The 16,485-nt window shown below is 35.7% G+C and overlaps 2 protein-coding genes across 4 annotated transcripts; one reads left to right on the plus strand and one right to left on the minus strand.

The window, feature by feature from the left end:
- Positions 1 to 851: 851 nt before the first annotated feature.
- Positions 852 to 3,488, plus strand: LOC131775683 (RYamide receptor). Its single transcript, XM_059091803.2, has 2 exons — positions 852 to 1,284; positions 2,044 to 3,488. Exons 1-2 carry the CDS (start codon positions 917 to 919, stop codon positions 2,816 to 2,818), a joined length of 1,143 nt encoding a protein of 380 aa, XP_058947786.2. The 5' UTR covers positions 852 to 916; the 3' UTR covers positions 2,819 to 3,488.
- A 385-nt stretch (positions 3,489 to 3,873) lies between these two features.
- Positions 3,874 to 16,010, minus strand: LOC131775681 (galanin receptor type 1-like). 3 transcript variants are annotated; one of them, XM_066161358.1, is made up of 3 exons: positions 15,902 to 16,010; positions 6,184 to 6,680; positions 3,874 to 5,727 (listed from the first exon to the last, which is right to left on the minus strand). In XM_066161358.1, the coding sequence occupies exons 2-3, from the start codon at positions 6,558 to 6,560 to the stop codon at positions 4,887 to 4,889; spliced, it is 1,218 nt and encodes a 405-aa protein (XP_066017455.1). In that variant the 5' UTR covers positions 6,561 to 6,680; positions 15,902 to 16,010; the 3' UTR covers positions 3,874 to 4,886. The 3 variants fall into 3 exon arrangements, with proteins under 3 accessions (XP_066017455.1, XP_058947785.2, XP_066017456.1); XM_059091802.2 differs by lacking the exon at positions 15,902 to 16,010 and adding an exon at positions 12,694 to 12,815; XM_066161359.1 differs by lacking the exon at positions 15,902 to 16,010 and adding an exon at positions 9,593 to 9,651.
- Positions 16,011 to 16,485: the final 475 nt, after the last annotated feature.

A 16,485-nucleotide genomic window follows, 5' to 3' on the forward strand; every position in this document is an offset into this window, starting at 1 on the left:
ATGACGCCCTAAGGTAAACAGACTTTTTAGGGAGTCAAGTGATGCGGATTAGTCACGTATTTCATCGAACAAATTTTTCTATTTAAAAATAAACCACGAGTTATGCCTCCACGAGACTAAACAGGACATGCTTTAAGGTTTCATTATCAAGAAAAAAAAAGACGAAGCAGGGGGAGAAATCTGATTACCACAAAAGGAAACTGAACTCCAAATATCAAATAAGAAGAAAAAAACAGTATAACTATTGAAAAGGTGGTATTACCGTCAATGCACGTTGCTCATTATTCATGATCTCGTTCTCCAAATGGATTGTAAATGACTGTGATTTCTGTTTTATTGCATATCCAAGAATAATTTTTCAGTTTCCTGCGGAAATCGTTTGTCCTTCGAGAAGTTACAACCATGGTTGAATTAAGGGGAAAAACATCGAAATAACTGATAATTGGTCGCCCTAAAGCTTTACGTGCGTCGGAAGAAAATCCTTTTAAGGTCTTCTTCTGATCACCCGAGAGAACATATATATCCTAAGGCTCTTAAGACTGATACTTTGGAGTTTACGTTTTATTCTTGAAAGCAAGGCAACTTTACATTCGAAGTTGACTAAAATTTGGAAATTTTGGTTTAAAAGAAGACAGCAAGTTGCAAACACCCCTAAGGTCGAACTTCTAACCTATTTCTACAACATTTGGGCTTTATTCGTTTGAAATGCGAACAGGGTGCATTTTCTCAAAGGTTTATATAAGATAATTTGTTAATATCACTCACTTTCTTCTCGTTTATGGTTTCTCCACTGACAGGAAATTCATTACATGAATTGCAAAGGAAAGAATGGACCAAATGGAAGCCACAGAGTAAGCTGAAGGAGTAGTTGGAAGTTCTAAGTGCGAGAAGGTTCGTTACAAGACGTGTGTAAACCATGACCTCCAATCTTACTGACATCAGGAAATCGGTATCAAATAGTACTGAACCACAATCTGCTTGCCTTCAGATTGCGGAGTATACCATTTTCACTGTTATTTTTCTTATCAGTGTGGCAGGCAATATTCTTGTCTGCCTGGTGATCTTAAAAACGCCGCGCATGCGCACTACGAGAAACTACCTATTGGTCAATTTAGCTGTGTCGGATTTAACCATGTCACTTCTGTGCATACCATTTGATGTCGCACTGAAGATAACATCTCCCCTCTGGCCTTTGGGTTCCATCATGTGTAACATACTGTGGCCCGCCATGACTTTGGTAACAAACTGCTCTGCCGCAACACTGGCTGCCATAAGTTTAGACAGGTAGGGATTAGAATTAAATAGCACATGGTACGCATCATCTTATTGGTTTTCCAGACGGATGTTTTATCAAGCTCTATGTTTGAACTAAGTTACACGTGTGATTTTTCTTGATTATAAGATATCTAGCTCCACGAGAGGGCAAGCCTTTAGTGAATTATGAATCTAGCTTCCAGCCTTCGTAATTCGAAACCTCTGGAATATACTTTGTCTGTGACAAATAAAGAGCTTATTTGCCTCATTAATGAAACGTTAGATGGCCCCTGTTTCGCTTTTTTTTTTTCTTTTTTTTTTTTTTCCAATCGAAGTCATCTCGCCTCGGGTAATGAAAACGCGTTAAGAACTTGGCGATGTTTACTCTTGAATCGCCTACACGAAAATAATTCAGATAAGCTAAGACTAATCTGCTTCTTTTGGGGGTTCTTAATGTGATCTGTACAAACTACATTTGATCAGCAACAGACTTCTCAACAAATAAGTCAATAAATTTTATCCATGGATGGTGATATTAGCAAAATATCAAAAGATGAAATTTGGGTATATTCAAGACCTTTGGTTGGATAAGAGTTGGGTCAATAGATAAGTGTTTAGTTTATTCTTCCCTTATAAAGAGACTAGGAAACGAAATAATCGGGATGTGTTTTGCTCCGAATAGACATATGGCAAATCGAAATAGTGAAATAGTGTTGGTCATCATTATATTGACTTATGTTTGTGGTTATTAAACATGAATTTCAATGCAGCTTCTCTTTCTCTCGTCAGATACCGAGCCGTCGTTCATCCTTGGAAGCCGCGTTTCACGTCATTCCAAACATCTGTAATAATTGTAGTCACGTGGTCAGTGTCATTCATGCTCGTGCTACCATACGCGCTGGTACTAAAAATTCAAAATGGCTATTGTGCAGAAGATTGGCCTCATCCAGTGGCTGTAAAGGCATACACTGTAGGTTTGTTTATCTTCCAATATGCCCTGCCGCTTCTCATAATAACTTTCGCCTATACGATGGTGGGGAGGAAACTGCGTCACCAAGCTGCGCGCATTGCAAGGAATCGTTACGCAAGTGGCGTCCTCGTGGTAGGTTACAGTTCGATGAAGAGTAATTGTCAGCAGAACGCGATGAGTGAAGTTTATTCCGTATCGTCTCCTAGCGTAGCACGTGTTTTTGAATTTAAAAACACGTTCAGTGATCCTGCAAAACGAGAGCTAGTTCCGCTAAAGTTTGAGAAGACGCCATGCGACAAAAAGGAAATGAAAAGGCTGGAACGCAACACGAAGATCATGAAGATGCTAGTGATGGTTGTTCTACTGTATGCCATATGTCTCTTGCCCAATCAAGTGGTTTGGCTGTGGTATGAGTTTGGAAACTTACAGAACTGGCCACACTTCGGCAAGCTCCTGACTTTTGGCAGTATTATGGTATATATCAACAGCTGTGTGAATCCATTGTTGTATGCTGGCATGAATGAAGACTTCAGGAAAGGTTTCTGCAGGATTCTGCGCTGCAGATGGAAGCCTCCCTTTATGACACGAGTATGAGAGTTTTCTAGAACTTCTGCTCAGAAAAGTCGACAATAAAACTGAGAAGATAAATTTCTGATTTAAAGAAGCCTTTCAAAGCTCAGAAGCACCAGTTTGCTATCAAGCTTAGAAAAGTTCTTAATTAATCTACGTCGTGAGTTCTGTTTTCAAATGAAAGTGTTATTGTTTTAAGGCTAAATATCTCCTTTCAGAATCTTCTGAGGGGGATGGGTTACATCTCAGGTTTTTGAAGATATCTCAAGATCAGAGTATCGTTGGTTAATTCGAAATGTACGTAATGGGCTATGCTTGTTTAATACACTATTACAAAATATTTTCCCTTCTCTCAAATGCTAAATCTGATTTTTTTTACAACTCGTAATCCAAAATGCGATTAGAATTTTACGTTTTTTCTCTTTAGGGTGTGTTGTAAATTCGGAAATACAAAACTAAACGATGCCAATAATTCTAACAAAATAACGAAGTAATTCTTTATAAATTATTAGGTGTTTAGGTTGGTGGAGCTCTTTTATACCTATGATCGGCAAGGGCACCATGCCTGTCAAGAGCTTGAGCACTATGTTATAATTATTACGGAAAAGTAATTAATAAAATATAGATGTTATGCTCGATCAAATTGGCGTAAAATAATAAATGTGAAAAAATAAAAGAATAATCTCGTCCAATAGCGAATCAGTTGTGCCCTTTTATAGATTGAAATGTATGAAATTGTAAAAAATGTTTCTAGAGGTCGAAGATCTTTGTACAAATAGTTTATAATATCAGTAATTTCATAAACAATAATGAAATAAAAAGGTTAATTGTGATTGATTAAAAGCTTTACTATGATTTATGAAATGTAAGTATTATTTTCTGTGTCATAAAACATGATATTCTCCTTGCACACTGTGAACCAACTATTAAATCTTTCACACATGAAGATTGCCATTTGTTTTTGGTTACCAGCTTTATTAACATTGGGTACCTACTTTTCACGGGAGCTTTATTTTAAACTTAGGTTTAATTTAACTTTTTCTTCACATTGCTGAGAATTGAGTCAACGAGTAGGTAAATAACCATTAGATTCTGTGGTATAGAAAGACATTTTAAAACTGTCTCTTATTTATAGAACTGTCTCTTCTATCTATTTATGGTAAACAGAACATATGCGTGTCCTCTTGTGGATGCGAATTTTTCTCCTCGTGATGATAATGGCTAAATTCGTATTTCCACACGGCTATTTAATCATTATAACACTATTTTGCCATTTCTCAGTTTCCATTCGAACCTTACTTTATTACAATCCCAAGCAAACCCAATTAAAACTATGGACGAATCTTACTTTCATTAAAATATGTATTACCTACCCAATCTACTGTTTTCAAAACAGTTCAAGACAAATAATTTTTCTGTCTTGAATATACAGCATGATGTAGATTTTACTCTTCCTCTTTGTAGTTGTTGGGGTTTTAGAAGATGTCGCTGTTGCTTTTTTGTCGTAGAAAAGCTTGTTTTACACTGACCCCTTGGAATTCTTAGTGCATTCTTTCTTTTAATGTTTCATTTCACCTTTTCCTCAAGCGCTCAAATTTGTTTTATCGTTACCATCAGAAGAGTAAAGAATATCTTTGCTGTTCGTGTTCATACAAAAAAGAAAAAATTAGGAAGTCACCTCCTATGTAAAAGGCAAAACTTCAGCTTCTACCGGCTTACAATCAGCCTTACATTTTGATGCAAATAGTTTCACTTACTAAGTTGATTGATACATTATGGGAAAATTGAGCAACAGAAGATATTGAGGTGCAGCCGCAGTGCTTGCAGCTGTGAAAATATTTTCAGCTGTTACTTAGTGCGAAATATTGATTTATTTTAACCATGAAGGAAACCTCAGAATATTAATTTGGCATGTTAAAGATAGGTCATCGAAATGAAGTAAATTTACTTTAACCAAAAGGAGCGAGGATGTTTACGGTTGGAAGAGATTCACACAAATTTTACACGACAAATTTAGCCGAAGTTTTAAGGATACCTGCATCGAGAGGTAACTTCAACACTCATTTATGTAACGCTTAATTTAACCACCGAACTAAAATGTTTGACGCTGCTCTCTCCATTGGCATTTTATAATTCTTATGAATCCCTTTCTAAATTCTTCGTTCATACCAGCGTAGAGTAAAGGATTAACAGAACTGTTGATGTATACCATAAGGCTTCCAAATATAAGTAACTCTTGAAAATGAGGCCAGCTTTCACCAGATCCAAACTCCAACCATAACCAAGCAACTTGATTTGGCAAAAGACAAATCGCGTAAGAGAGGACTACGGAAACAAGCATCTTTACAATTTTAGTGTTGTGCTCTAGTCGTTTTGCTTCTTTCATTCTGCAAGCTCGGGATGTTGTCGGAAACTGCTGCTTCTTCCTTGTTGGAAGTGGGGAGGCAACATCGTGCATCTGGATTTCTAATTTCTTATGACCAAGATGATGTGTTTTATTGAGATTCCCATTCCTAAATTTCTTCCTCTCTGGAACAGGAGAAGACAACGAGATTGCATCACTTATGTTGGGGGCGAGGCTATTGCCAGCATTCCAGTTTTCCTCTGGCAACGATGGAGATGCTGGCCTCTTTGAAATTTCATGGTAGCTCGCCATTCGTTCCGATTGTTCTCGAAGCTTGAGAACTATTTTGACATATGCAAACGCAATGATTGTGAGAGGTAAAGCATACTGGAATACAAACAGTCCCACAGTGTAGATTTTTTGTGTGGTGTTACTGGGCCATTCTTCGTCGCAGCTGTTATCGATTACCTTCAAAGCTAACACGTATGGCAGCACAAGCAATAACGACACCACCCAGATTGCCCCAATGATGAAACCAGTTTGTCGAGTTGTGAGACGAGCTTTTGTCGGTCGGACTATTGCGCGATACCTTAGATGGAAAATGGAAGTATTATTGAGAATTTACCCACTTTCCTTTATGGTTCTGAACAAAAAATTCAAAAGGTATATAATTTGACGAAGTGTTAATTAAAGAAATAACTGGAAAAAGATTGAATTACGATAGTGCGTAAGGACCGCAAGGGCCTTAATATCTCTTTTTTTTTTGACTCAGATGTTTCTTAAATGCAGACCTTACCTTTTCTAAACATAACTGTGCTATGGGACACGTGCAAATTAAAAAAACAACAACAACAACGAAATGCGATCTGCACAGAAAAAAAATCTCACGAGAATCTGCACTTGAATAGATGACAAAATGTATCATGAACCACACGGTTCTTATATAACATTTCTCTCAAGACATTTGTTTTTGCTCATGAAAATAGAGGAGTATTCAAAAGGATGTAAAAACTGATAATTATTTTTAATTAGGCCAGATTCTTACCTGTCAAAGCTGATTACTGCAAGTGTAACTGCAGAGGAATTGGTTACAAGTGTCATAGAAGGCCACAATAACTTGCACATCGCGGCGCCAAGCGGCCAGTTGGGTGCTGTAATCTTGAGCACCAAGTCGAACGGTATACATAATAGGGCTACCGTTAGATCTGATACCGCCAGATTGACAAGGAGGAAATTTCGTGTTGTGCGCATGCGTTTTGTTCCCAATACCACCAAACAGACCAAAATATTTCCTATGGTACTAACTGCAAATATTATGGCAAACAGAGTGTACTGAAGAATGTCCAACCATGAAGCCTCATTCGGAACTGTATCGTTCGTTGAATTGGTACTGATATTTGCCACGGAAGTCCCGCTGAACATTGCAAGAGAATTTAACGAAGAGTAATATGCTGATAACTTAAATGTATGCTCTGTTACGCTGTGTTCTTTTCAACTTGGAGGAAGATAAGAGGTCGTCAAATGAAATTGTGATAATTCAACCTGAATACATGAGAAGATAAGGTTAAGAATTGCGTAAATTTCAACCCTCAATACTTTGACTAACATCGATATACAACAACCATTAAAGAATAAGGCTGGTATCAAAAAATGTTTTGAAGTTCTTGAAATCATGAAAATGATGCTAATTTCAACAAGAATTTCTCCTTTGTGAAAAAATGACGTCTTCAACGCCCCGAAGAGAACGTACTATTTATAACTTCACTCGTAAAGATAATAATGTCGTAATGGTAGCCAGGTTTATTGTCTTGGCAGTTTTATTTTTGATGAATGTTTTTAAACTTACTAATGGTTGAATCAAACCATTTTTGAGAGGGAACTACTATGTGCTGAGCTTATGGGCGAGTGATCTCTGCATTAGGTGCTCTTAAAACAGGTTTTAGAATTTCTTTGATTTTGAGGAAAATTGCATTTTCGCTTGAGGAAGTAATCTTCTCGAAGAAAATAGTTCATCTCAATAATAAACGAAACGAACGAGAGAGAGAAATTATCAACTCTCTAAGTTTACGGCGGCCATGTACGAGTTATATCCTGTATATTTTATTATCCTAATTTGATTATCTTTTAAGTATTTTTACTCCCCAACTTTGTAATATTTTATTCTTCGCAAAACTATGAAAAAGAATTCCATTGGATCAAAGTGACCATTTACTGATTATCATGAGATACGATGATAGGGTTTGAGTATGTGAGTGATATAATCCTCTTCATAACTCACTTTTTCTATTACTTATAGAGGACCATTAATTCATATTTCTCACTCTCGTTTGGTCTGCGACGTTTTGTCTAAGATAATGCATTCTACCTTGGATACAATTTCATATAAAGCTTAAAAGATTTTACCTTGGAGTGGTTTTTTTTTTTCAAGAATACATGGAAGGAACGTCGAGTCCACTCTGATACAAGTCCGTCAATATCAATATGTTAATAATGAGACAGACAATAACTATATATAGACATTCTCATCTCGTCAAACATCACACATAATGCCAGAACTCGCAATGAACGCCAGCGACAGCGAAAATATCAATTAGCAGAAACATTTCTTTCACACCATGATCAGAAAATTACTAATAACCAAGTGCCTACGAATCATTTCGCCATGAATAGGATTAGCGTTCCACGATAGAAAAATATGATAAAGGTAGTTTGGCGAGAAAAAAACGCAAAATGCAAGCAAGCAATTATTCCTTTTTTGAAATCATTTTCTTGTTACTACAGTAAACACGCATTAACGATTCTCAATTATAATGAGGTAAGAACGAAAGTCCATCTTTGTTTGTGCTAATGACATCTTCGAAAAAACAAAAAGGTTTTTTGTTTATTTTTATTAAAGCCTGCCGGTTGGCTCAGCTTATTATGAATGATAGAAGAACTATGGACATTATACAAACCCATTGTTGTAAAAGCGCTGAGTAACAAGGCTTATCGGTGACAATACATGGTATTTGAATAATTATGTCAATAGATGCCTTTTTGAAGCTTTTCCATGCAATTTCTTTGATTAGTTATACGAATTTCACCTGCAGTTCATGATATATTTGAACGAGACCTAAGTGTAAAGTTACAAAGTCACGCTCAGCATCTACACGATTAATGTTACCATAGTAGCTTCTTGTTTATGCTTTGAAAATAAACCAGTTATAAGCGCAGTTTTGTTCAAGCACGTTCTCCATGAGTGGAAGTGAAAAATAGTTCTCCAAATCTCCAGCATAAAACTGATCAATTCCGATTAACCTTAATAAACTTGATTTTTGATCGATGAGCGTCAAGCAGTCGAAGTTTGTGGTAATTATGATATTTTACTCGAATTTTCGTCATGGCAAGTTCCTGGCTAACTTGTACCAGTAAGACGGTCGACTGACTGAGAGGGAATTCATTACGTATGAAAATTTATCAGACATTTTCTTCTTTTTGTAAAACGAACAACATGGCATATCGCTTTACCAATTTAAACCTCGTCACTACCTTCAGAAATGTAGCGGGGAACGAATCAAACAATTGGGAATCTGGTAATCTTTGAATATCTGAACTCTCCCAACAGCGTTATGATGGGAGCAATGGCTGCACATATTTAACATTATTGCATACATCTATGTCTGAAATTTTCGAACAAACAGTTACTAATTCAATAACCTGAAAGGAGATACGTTGAATTTTCTAGCATGAAAAGGTCTTTTGTTCGTCCAAATTGCGTCTGCTCGGTCGATATAAGAGGAACTTTAAGTCAATTTTGGGCGGAAGGCTAAACGCGGTGGTGAAACAGAATTGCTGTCTGTCCTAAAACTATCTGTGCAATAATGTGAGGAGAAGTGCTTGTGATTTGAAAAAAGATATCATAATTTTACTCTTCTCTTGGATCTAGTTCCAGCATAAAAGAAAATAAGTGAATTTTGAAATTAATTTAGGCTCTCTCGCCTGAATTAAACGCGCGACAGTTCTACAAAGTACCTCGCTCGAGGCACCAATTACGAAGCTCTCACTGCTAATTTGAAAGCACATGAAACGAAAGTGGCAAGATAAGCGTATCTTTGTTTAGCCAAATGGGTGGGCGTGCAAAGATAAAATATAGTTTAAATTTTTATTTTGGTTCTGTTTTTACCACCCTCGCTGAATTCAGCGGTGTTTAACATACCATCAGTCGGTTTCTTATCTGTTCAAACTCATTACTGACTCAACATGCCCACTGATTTAACGAACAGAATTGGTAATGCTAGTTGTTCCGCTGATGATGATGCTAGCAGTTCAGTTGCCACCTTTTGCTCGCGTGTTTGAAACCACTGCGGAACTTGGCTGAACCATTGTGTTTCCTTTTACTCAGACTGCATAACACCCGTACCACAACACTAACAAACTTTAGCGGCGGCAACTTTGCACAGAATACTTTTACTCACCTAACACGCTGTCGCCATCGTAAAAAAAACGAGGCCCTTGGCAATCCGTAAGAAATGCTGGTTCAACATCAATCAAGGGGCGCTTTCATCTGTTGACGTCTGAAATGCCGAACAGCGCTGGCACAAATGTCATTTGCAAACCGAGACAAAGGATTTACTTTTAATAGTGCGTCAGATTTTAATTCCTTTCGTGACAGCGTTTGAAACATTTATCAGCTTTAGACACAGATAACAAAAATTGAGAATATATAAACTTTTGATCCTAATAGCATACGAAGACAAACTTTTCAGCTGTATCATTAAACTGTCATACAACTTTCACATTTTCATCTAATAAATGATCTAAAAAAGCTCGAAAGGGTTGAAAAGTCGACAAATTCGAAGTAACGAATACATTAAAATTCATTTTACTTTTTAATTTGCCCTTAGAAATATTAAAAGGATTGTTTGTTGTACCATGAAATATTGATAATCCAAGATAAAAAAAAAACCTTGGGGTTGAATTCGACTAAGTATTAGAACATTTTTTTTCGTATAACTCTGGTCATCAATATTATTTTGTGGTATATTTGAATTATAGGAGACTTACACTGAAAAGACTACGCTGAGATATGCAACGCATCCAAAAGAATAATTTGATCTGAATAGAAAAGTATAATCCGGGCTTTCCTCATCATAAAAACTAAGGTTTACTGATTTACATGAAATTCAGTCATCCTTATAATCTGCAGATCAGCAAGACTTATAGATTTCGAATTTAGCACTACAATTTTCTTGTATCTCTCATTTTGTTCATACTTGCCATTTTTTCCTTTTTTATGAGGCAAGCTTTCCTCTTTGAAGGGGTGATAAATCAAAAGCGTGAAACTTTCCATTACCAGAAATGTTTTATAACTTCTGCTTGCTAACCTTCGTCTCCAGCATTTTGGCTAGAAGGTGTGTTTTCTTAGTTCTTGTTTTTCTTTTTTTTCTTTGCTCATTAGCTTTAAAGGAAGGGCCTTCAGGCGAGACGCTGAGCTTTTCAGGTGCAGAAATAAAATCGAGCTTTATTTTAATTACGAAGACGAAGTTAAGGGGATTACTGTTATCAAATCCTTATTTTCAGCCAGTTAAGAAGCTCATTTGACGAAAGTTATCTCGCCCAGGAGTACTTGGTTCACGGATATCTCAATTGGCTTGTTCCCACTGTGCAATACGTATTTGATAATTGGTGCAACAGGCAGAATATTCTAGTGAAATTATTAAGGCGCGCACGGCGGCGAAGAATCGGGCGTTGATTGAAAATATCTGCACCCATTATCCGAAAACCCGGCTTTAAAATCTAACGACCTTTAGAATGCATTTGCCATTGAGAATATATTTAAAATATATATGAAAGGTGAAGGGGATCAAGAGGGAAAATTTGAAGCTTGAATAGATAATCTTACCAAACAGGTGGCCACCGTAATAAGAACATGCTATCGCGCTTAAGGGCGTCTCTGAAAAGCCTTATTTTTTTTTTTTTTTTTTTTTTTTTCGAAGAATATGTTTCTAATGCCCAGGCTCAATTTTCTTGATTTTCGAGCGACTTTTTATGTTAATAAATTATAATAAATTATATCTAGTCAAATAAGACGGAAGGGGTCAAGAATAAAAGTTTTGACATCTTTAGGCAATACAAATTAAGCACAAGTTTTTATAATTTTGGGGTGCCAGCTTCACTGGAAAAATAGAAAGAATTTGAAAAAAATTTTTGATAAAGGAATGTCTTCCACCGAATTTTTAAGTATTTTTTTCGAAATTAATGTGAAAGAGCTTTTTTTTTTTACAAGAACTCAGCTTAATATATCATTAATTAAATTCATATTTTATCAAATAGCATATTAAAATTTACTCAAAATTTTGGTCTTAATATTCTGATTTAAGGATGGAAAGTAAGTATGGCTTATGCCATGCCTGAGTGTTTGCAACTTAACTGAAACTGCAACTTAACAGTTATTTCGAAATGCTGAGGAGTACGCGGTTACAAATCTAAGCAAATTAATGACAGTATAATTGTAAAACAAACGCGAAGGTTTTTGAGTATTAATTTAATTTCTGTTTGCCTTGAATACATGGTGGTAAAATTTGTTATAGCTCCTAAACAATATCGCTAAACTGTGGATGGTAACATAATGTTTCAAAAGGAACATAGACATATTTCGTCAATTTTTTTTTTAGAATAATTCATGAGAAAAATATTCTGTCTATCAGCTCACTTTTTATTTCACGCAATAAGCAAAAACCTGCTTTTAAAAGCTATTCTCAGAATGCTCTCAGATAGCAACCCTACGCGAAAAATTTATGAAATAAAAATCCCCCACACGGCCTCTTCTAGCTTGCTATGTATTTAGCTATACCACTCTTAATAAAATCCGGCAATTCTATAGTCATCGGCTGTTAATTCGACAAAACATGTGACATTTTCATCAATGGATCATGGTCTTACATTTCAAATGTGTTTGCATTCAGTCTATGAAACAGCGGAACCGCTGGCCATTCATAAAGGCAAGCTGAAAAGTGATAATCCAGGGTGTGATGAAAGGTTTACTCTACACAGCTTCTCTGTCCGTGATGAGAAGAAAAAGAAAATGACCTAATCTTTGAGTAAAGTTATATATATGCACGCTCTCACATGGTGATATCATAGGTCAAGGTTAGTCCAAACTGCAATGTTTACTTCAGAGAACATTTTTCATTATAAAACGTTTGAATTGTTCCAATTTTAAGTAAGCTTTTAGCACTGAAAAAAAGACAAAAATAATTCCAAAGATATATTTGAAGGGGAAGAAAATTATCCCTCTTGCATGGATTACATTCTAAGCTTTCCTTCGATTTGTTTTCATCCTAAATCCTGAATGTACCAGCTTGCTTCAAGTGAATTCGTTTCAGTGGAACCATTTAAACCACTTCAAGATGATCCGTATTCGAGAGATTTTTGCGGTAACAGTTCGTAAAATGTTAACTTTTGTAAGACGTGGCCTCTGAATTGTGTCTTATAAATGAATAAATAATGATCAATTTTAAATCCGTAATTTAAAATAATCCTGCAATGCGCTAAGAAGTTTTAAAATTGATCCTACCTTTAAGAGACACTTAAAACGCTGATGCTGTCTTCTCATGCTTAAACGATTCTCTGGGTTTATTTCATATTTTTTTCAGACAATCTAATTTTCACAGGAAACGAACTGCAGAGGAAGGTATGTCGCAAACGATGAAATTGGATATGAATATTTACACCACTAACGTGGAGGGAACTGCAAATTCATTGCGACATTTTTCCAAAAAAGGAGATTCCAGAGCAAGCTGTCGTAAAATTAACATTAACCGTATAGTTTATGACGGTTAAAACCTTGATTGCCTCTATTAATGGCTTATGGTTCTCCTCACTTACCCGCTCCCTCAATTAAACTTTATTCTGAATATTATTATTTTTTAACCGCGTTCTAGTAAGCTTTGGTGCAATGTTTTGAAAATTATTCTTTCTGAAAATTTTACATTTTAAAACATTGTGAAATGTGATATTTAATAATTACTCTACTCATTTTTCCATCACAATAACAGTTAAATAGACTGACATCACATTCAATGTATATGAAAGTGTGATAAACATGAAGTTTTACGTTCCAGCATAAATATTAGCATCATGTATTTCGTCTTCAGCGAAACACGCTGCACCATCTATATCACAATATGTTTACTTCAGATTAAAATCGATGTTTTCGTTTCTGACGCAAATCAGAATGACAAGGCGTGATCAGTGGGCGAAAAGCTTAAAAAAGCTACGGGAATATAAGGTGATTTCCATTAGCTCGCCCTTTTGAGAGCTTTAACGGGTAAAAAAAACAGAGACTTGAAATGTCTGACGGCTTTTGTCTAAGATGGCTCAGCTTGGCAAATGTACTCTTTCACATTGTTTGTTTTTTCTTTTTTAAAGTTGTAACGACGTCGAAATGAGATACGAACAAATTAGCCGACAAGCCTCAAGAGGTTTAAATTACCGATGCTGTTTCAACCTTTTGACGTATTCTGAACTAAGCAGTTGCATGGAAGAATATAAAAGAAAACATTGAAACGAGTCGTTCTGTAAAGCTTGAATTCTCGAAGATTGGTCGCAGATTAGGCATTTTTAAAGTCGCTCAGATCAAGTCATAATCGAGTTCTACTAATTTTAATCGCTTTCATCTTTATTTTCACAAGGACTCCAATGATTTACAATATCCGAAATATTCTTGGAAAGATTTTCAAAGCAGTACACCATCATTAAAAATTTTAATTTCCTTGACTACAGGAACGACCAATCTAGTGCATTTAGTGTATCTGACCTTTTACTCAATTCCCCAAAAATTTTTTCTTTATAGACAATACCAAAAGTTTTTAATACGAAAACTCAAAAGCATAAAATTCTTGTTAATCAGTTCTCCACCGCTCACCACTGTTCAAAGAGCGGCCGCTAATCAAAGCAAATCGAATCCTCCCCCAGAACTTTTAATAGTTGCTAAAGGTCATTTGATTACTTCGTTATTTCTATTCAGCGTGTACGTAACCAAGAAAACTTATTTCTCATCTAAAAATCTATAACTGAAAGGCGGCAACCAAAATCCTTCATTGACCTCACTGACTGTTTTAGATCGAATATACATTTTTTATACACGTTAGATGTTCTTTTAATATACATTTTTTAGACATGTTAGATGTTCTTTTAATGTTTTGAGTTATCAAAATGCCCGCTCTTCTCCCAGCCGGGAGCTTTTTCTCACAGTTTTCGCGGAGCGAAAAACAGAGAAATGTTGGTATGTCCTGCATGATGACGAAGTAGGATGTAGCTAACTATAGTTGAGTACACATTCGAAGTTTTTACTTTTCTTAAAAGGCTATTATTTTAGCAAGTAATGGCAATAATAATATTCCTAATCCTTTTTCATCCACTGCAAAGTTTTAGTAGCACCGCTGAGTCAATCACGATTGATCGTGTAAAAACAATCAGTGAACATTGCAGCAGGAATCTAATTTACAATGCAGCTTAGGCTGACCATTCAAGTTTTTACACCGTTAATTATTAGATTATTTGAGCTTCTCAGCCTGAACAAAAATGAATTAATCCATTTTGAACCGATTGGTAAACTGAAAAACTAAAAAAAGGGTTGAGATCAAAACATTTTCTCCCAAGAATTAGTGTTGCGATAGTGAAAGACAAACAGGAAGGGAAAGGATTGTTAAAAATTGATTTATACTGACTCTGAGATAACGGTCGGAGGCTAATTAAGTTAAAAATTCTGGATTCATAACACAACCATCAAGGTGGTCCAACATTGGTAGTCAACGACAGAAAGAGATGACAAAAGAGACAAGGGAACTCGACTGCCAGCAAGCAAATCTACTCGAAATTGACGAAAAGAGCCCTTTTGATGTCTTTGATTCAAAAGATTGGAGATTTTGTCGTAAAGGGCTATTTTGGATCAATTTGCAACAAACAAGATCGGCTTGTAGCTCCAATATTGGGTAAATGAAACCAGTGGAAAACTGTAATAAAAACAACACAGTTGTCTCCGAAAAAAATGTAACTTCAAATAGCACGGTGCCATAATCAAATGTTCATACATATTTTCTAGACTGAAAAATAACAAAAATTACACCTAAATCTTCTAAAACATGATGCCAAGTGATAACAAAGCAAAAAATTAAATAAAAAACCATTTTCGCAAGCAGGAACATAAAAATGTCAACTTGGCTTCGAAATATCAAAGTTAATTAAAGGGCAAAACTTGAACATCTTGCAGTTTGATTTCAACCGTTCAATGTTAACCTGAGTGTAACCGCGACCAAGATATTTTTTGTTAGTTTTAAAACTGTTTTTGTCGAAATTTTTAGAGAATTTAATTCCTCACTATTCATCTGATGCCTTTTGCCTTACCTGTCACGCTATTCGTCGGTGTTTCCTCTGTTAGTATATATTTTTGGCTATATGCAAATCTGGGGTGTGCTCAATTTAAGTGATGTTTTAAGAAGCGTCGTCTTGAGTTTGCAAAATTTATTTAGTGAATTTGTGTTGCATCCAGGCGAAAACTATATTTTGTCCCACGATATGCAACCGATGAAATACGCCAAAATGTATGTGGAAAAAAGTTCCGTTCAAGCAGACTTGAGCACTTACGTACTGCTCATCGATACCGCTTGGCTACAGCTAAGTGACAAATCTCCTTATCTTTTGAACAGCTTTATGCTATAAACTGTTTCATTTAGCTTCTTCATAGAGTTAACGAAAATTGCACATTTATTTCATCAACCTACCTTTTATCGATGGTTTTTAGCTCCAAAAAAATAAGATTTGCTTTTGGCGACTTCTTTTATGTGATTTGCTTCTTACGTACGAAATGAAGTTTAGCATATAGGTTCGTCGGCTTCCTTTCCTTATGGTGACAATGATGTGAAATCAATCTTTCTGACAGATATCCTGCCATCAATAATATGCAATATGCACCCCTACTGCTCGGGATAATAAATTTCATATATTCTTCGCCTGAACATGAGTCGCAGATGTGAATCGGAGAAAGTTTTGGGGGGTTTTCCGACCTTTTTAAATAATGGTGTTTTGTTTAAAAAAATGGGAATTAAGCGTGGCTTTTTTAGAATGCAAACAACGTTCTACAAACCTAACTTTGTTTGCGCTCGACAAAAGACTTGTTTTAATTCATTTTGTTATCATTTCTTGAATAACAAAGAATATTACGTTTACATCTTGGATTCCCACGTAATGTACTCTTTTGATGTTGTATTTTGTTGTATATTTTTTGTTTTCTTTGTTATGTTCATTTTTCCGTTAGTGTTTGTTTCTAGAAAGTAAATAAATCTGTTAAAACCCATTCAAATAGTCC

This window comes from Pocillopora verrucosa, chromosome 14 (assembly GCF_036669915.1).
Source record: "Pocillopora verrucosa isolate sample1 chromosome 14, ASM3666991v2, whole genome shotgun sequence".
NCBI lineage: Eukaryota > Metazoa > Cnidaria > Anthozoa > Scleractinia > Pocilloporidae > Pocillopora > Pocillopora verrucosa.

What these genes read in the sequence shown, in the direction of transcription:
- LOC131775683 (XM_059091803.2), top strand. Translation starts at nt 917, where the DNA reads ATGACCTCCAATCTTACTGACATCAGGAAATCGGTATCAAATAGTACT. An exon ending in GCTGCCATAAGTTTAGACAG is followed by an intron (nt 1,285 to 2,043) that starts GTAGGGATTAGA and finishes TTCTCTCGTCAG; the next exon opens with ATACCGAGCCGTCGTTCATC.
- LOC131775681 (XM_066161358.1), bottom strand. Translation starts at nt 6,560, where the DNA reads ATGTTCAGCGGGACTTCCGTGGCAAATATCAGTACCAATTCAACGAAC. An exon ending in GCAGTAATCAGCTTTGACAG is followed by an intron (nt 5,728 to 6,183) that starts GTAAGAATCTGG and finishes TTTCCATCTAAG; the next exon opens with GTATCGCGCAATAGTCCGAC.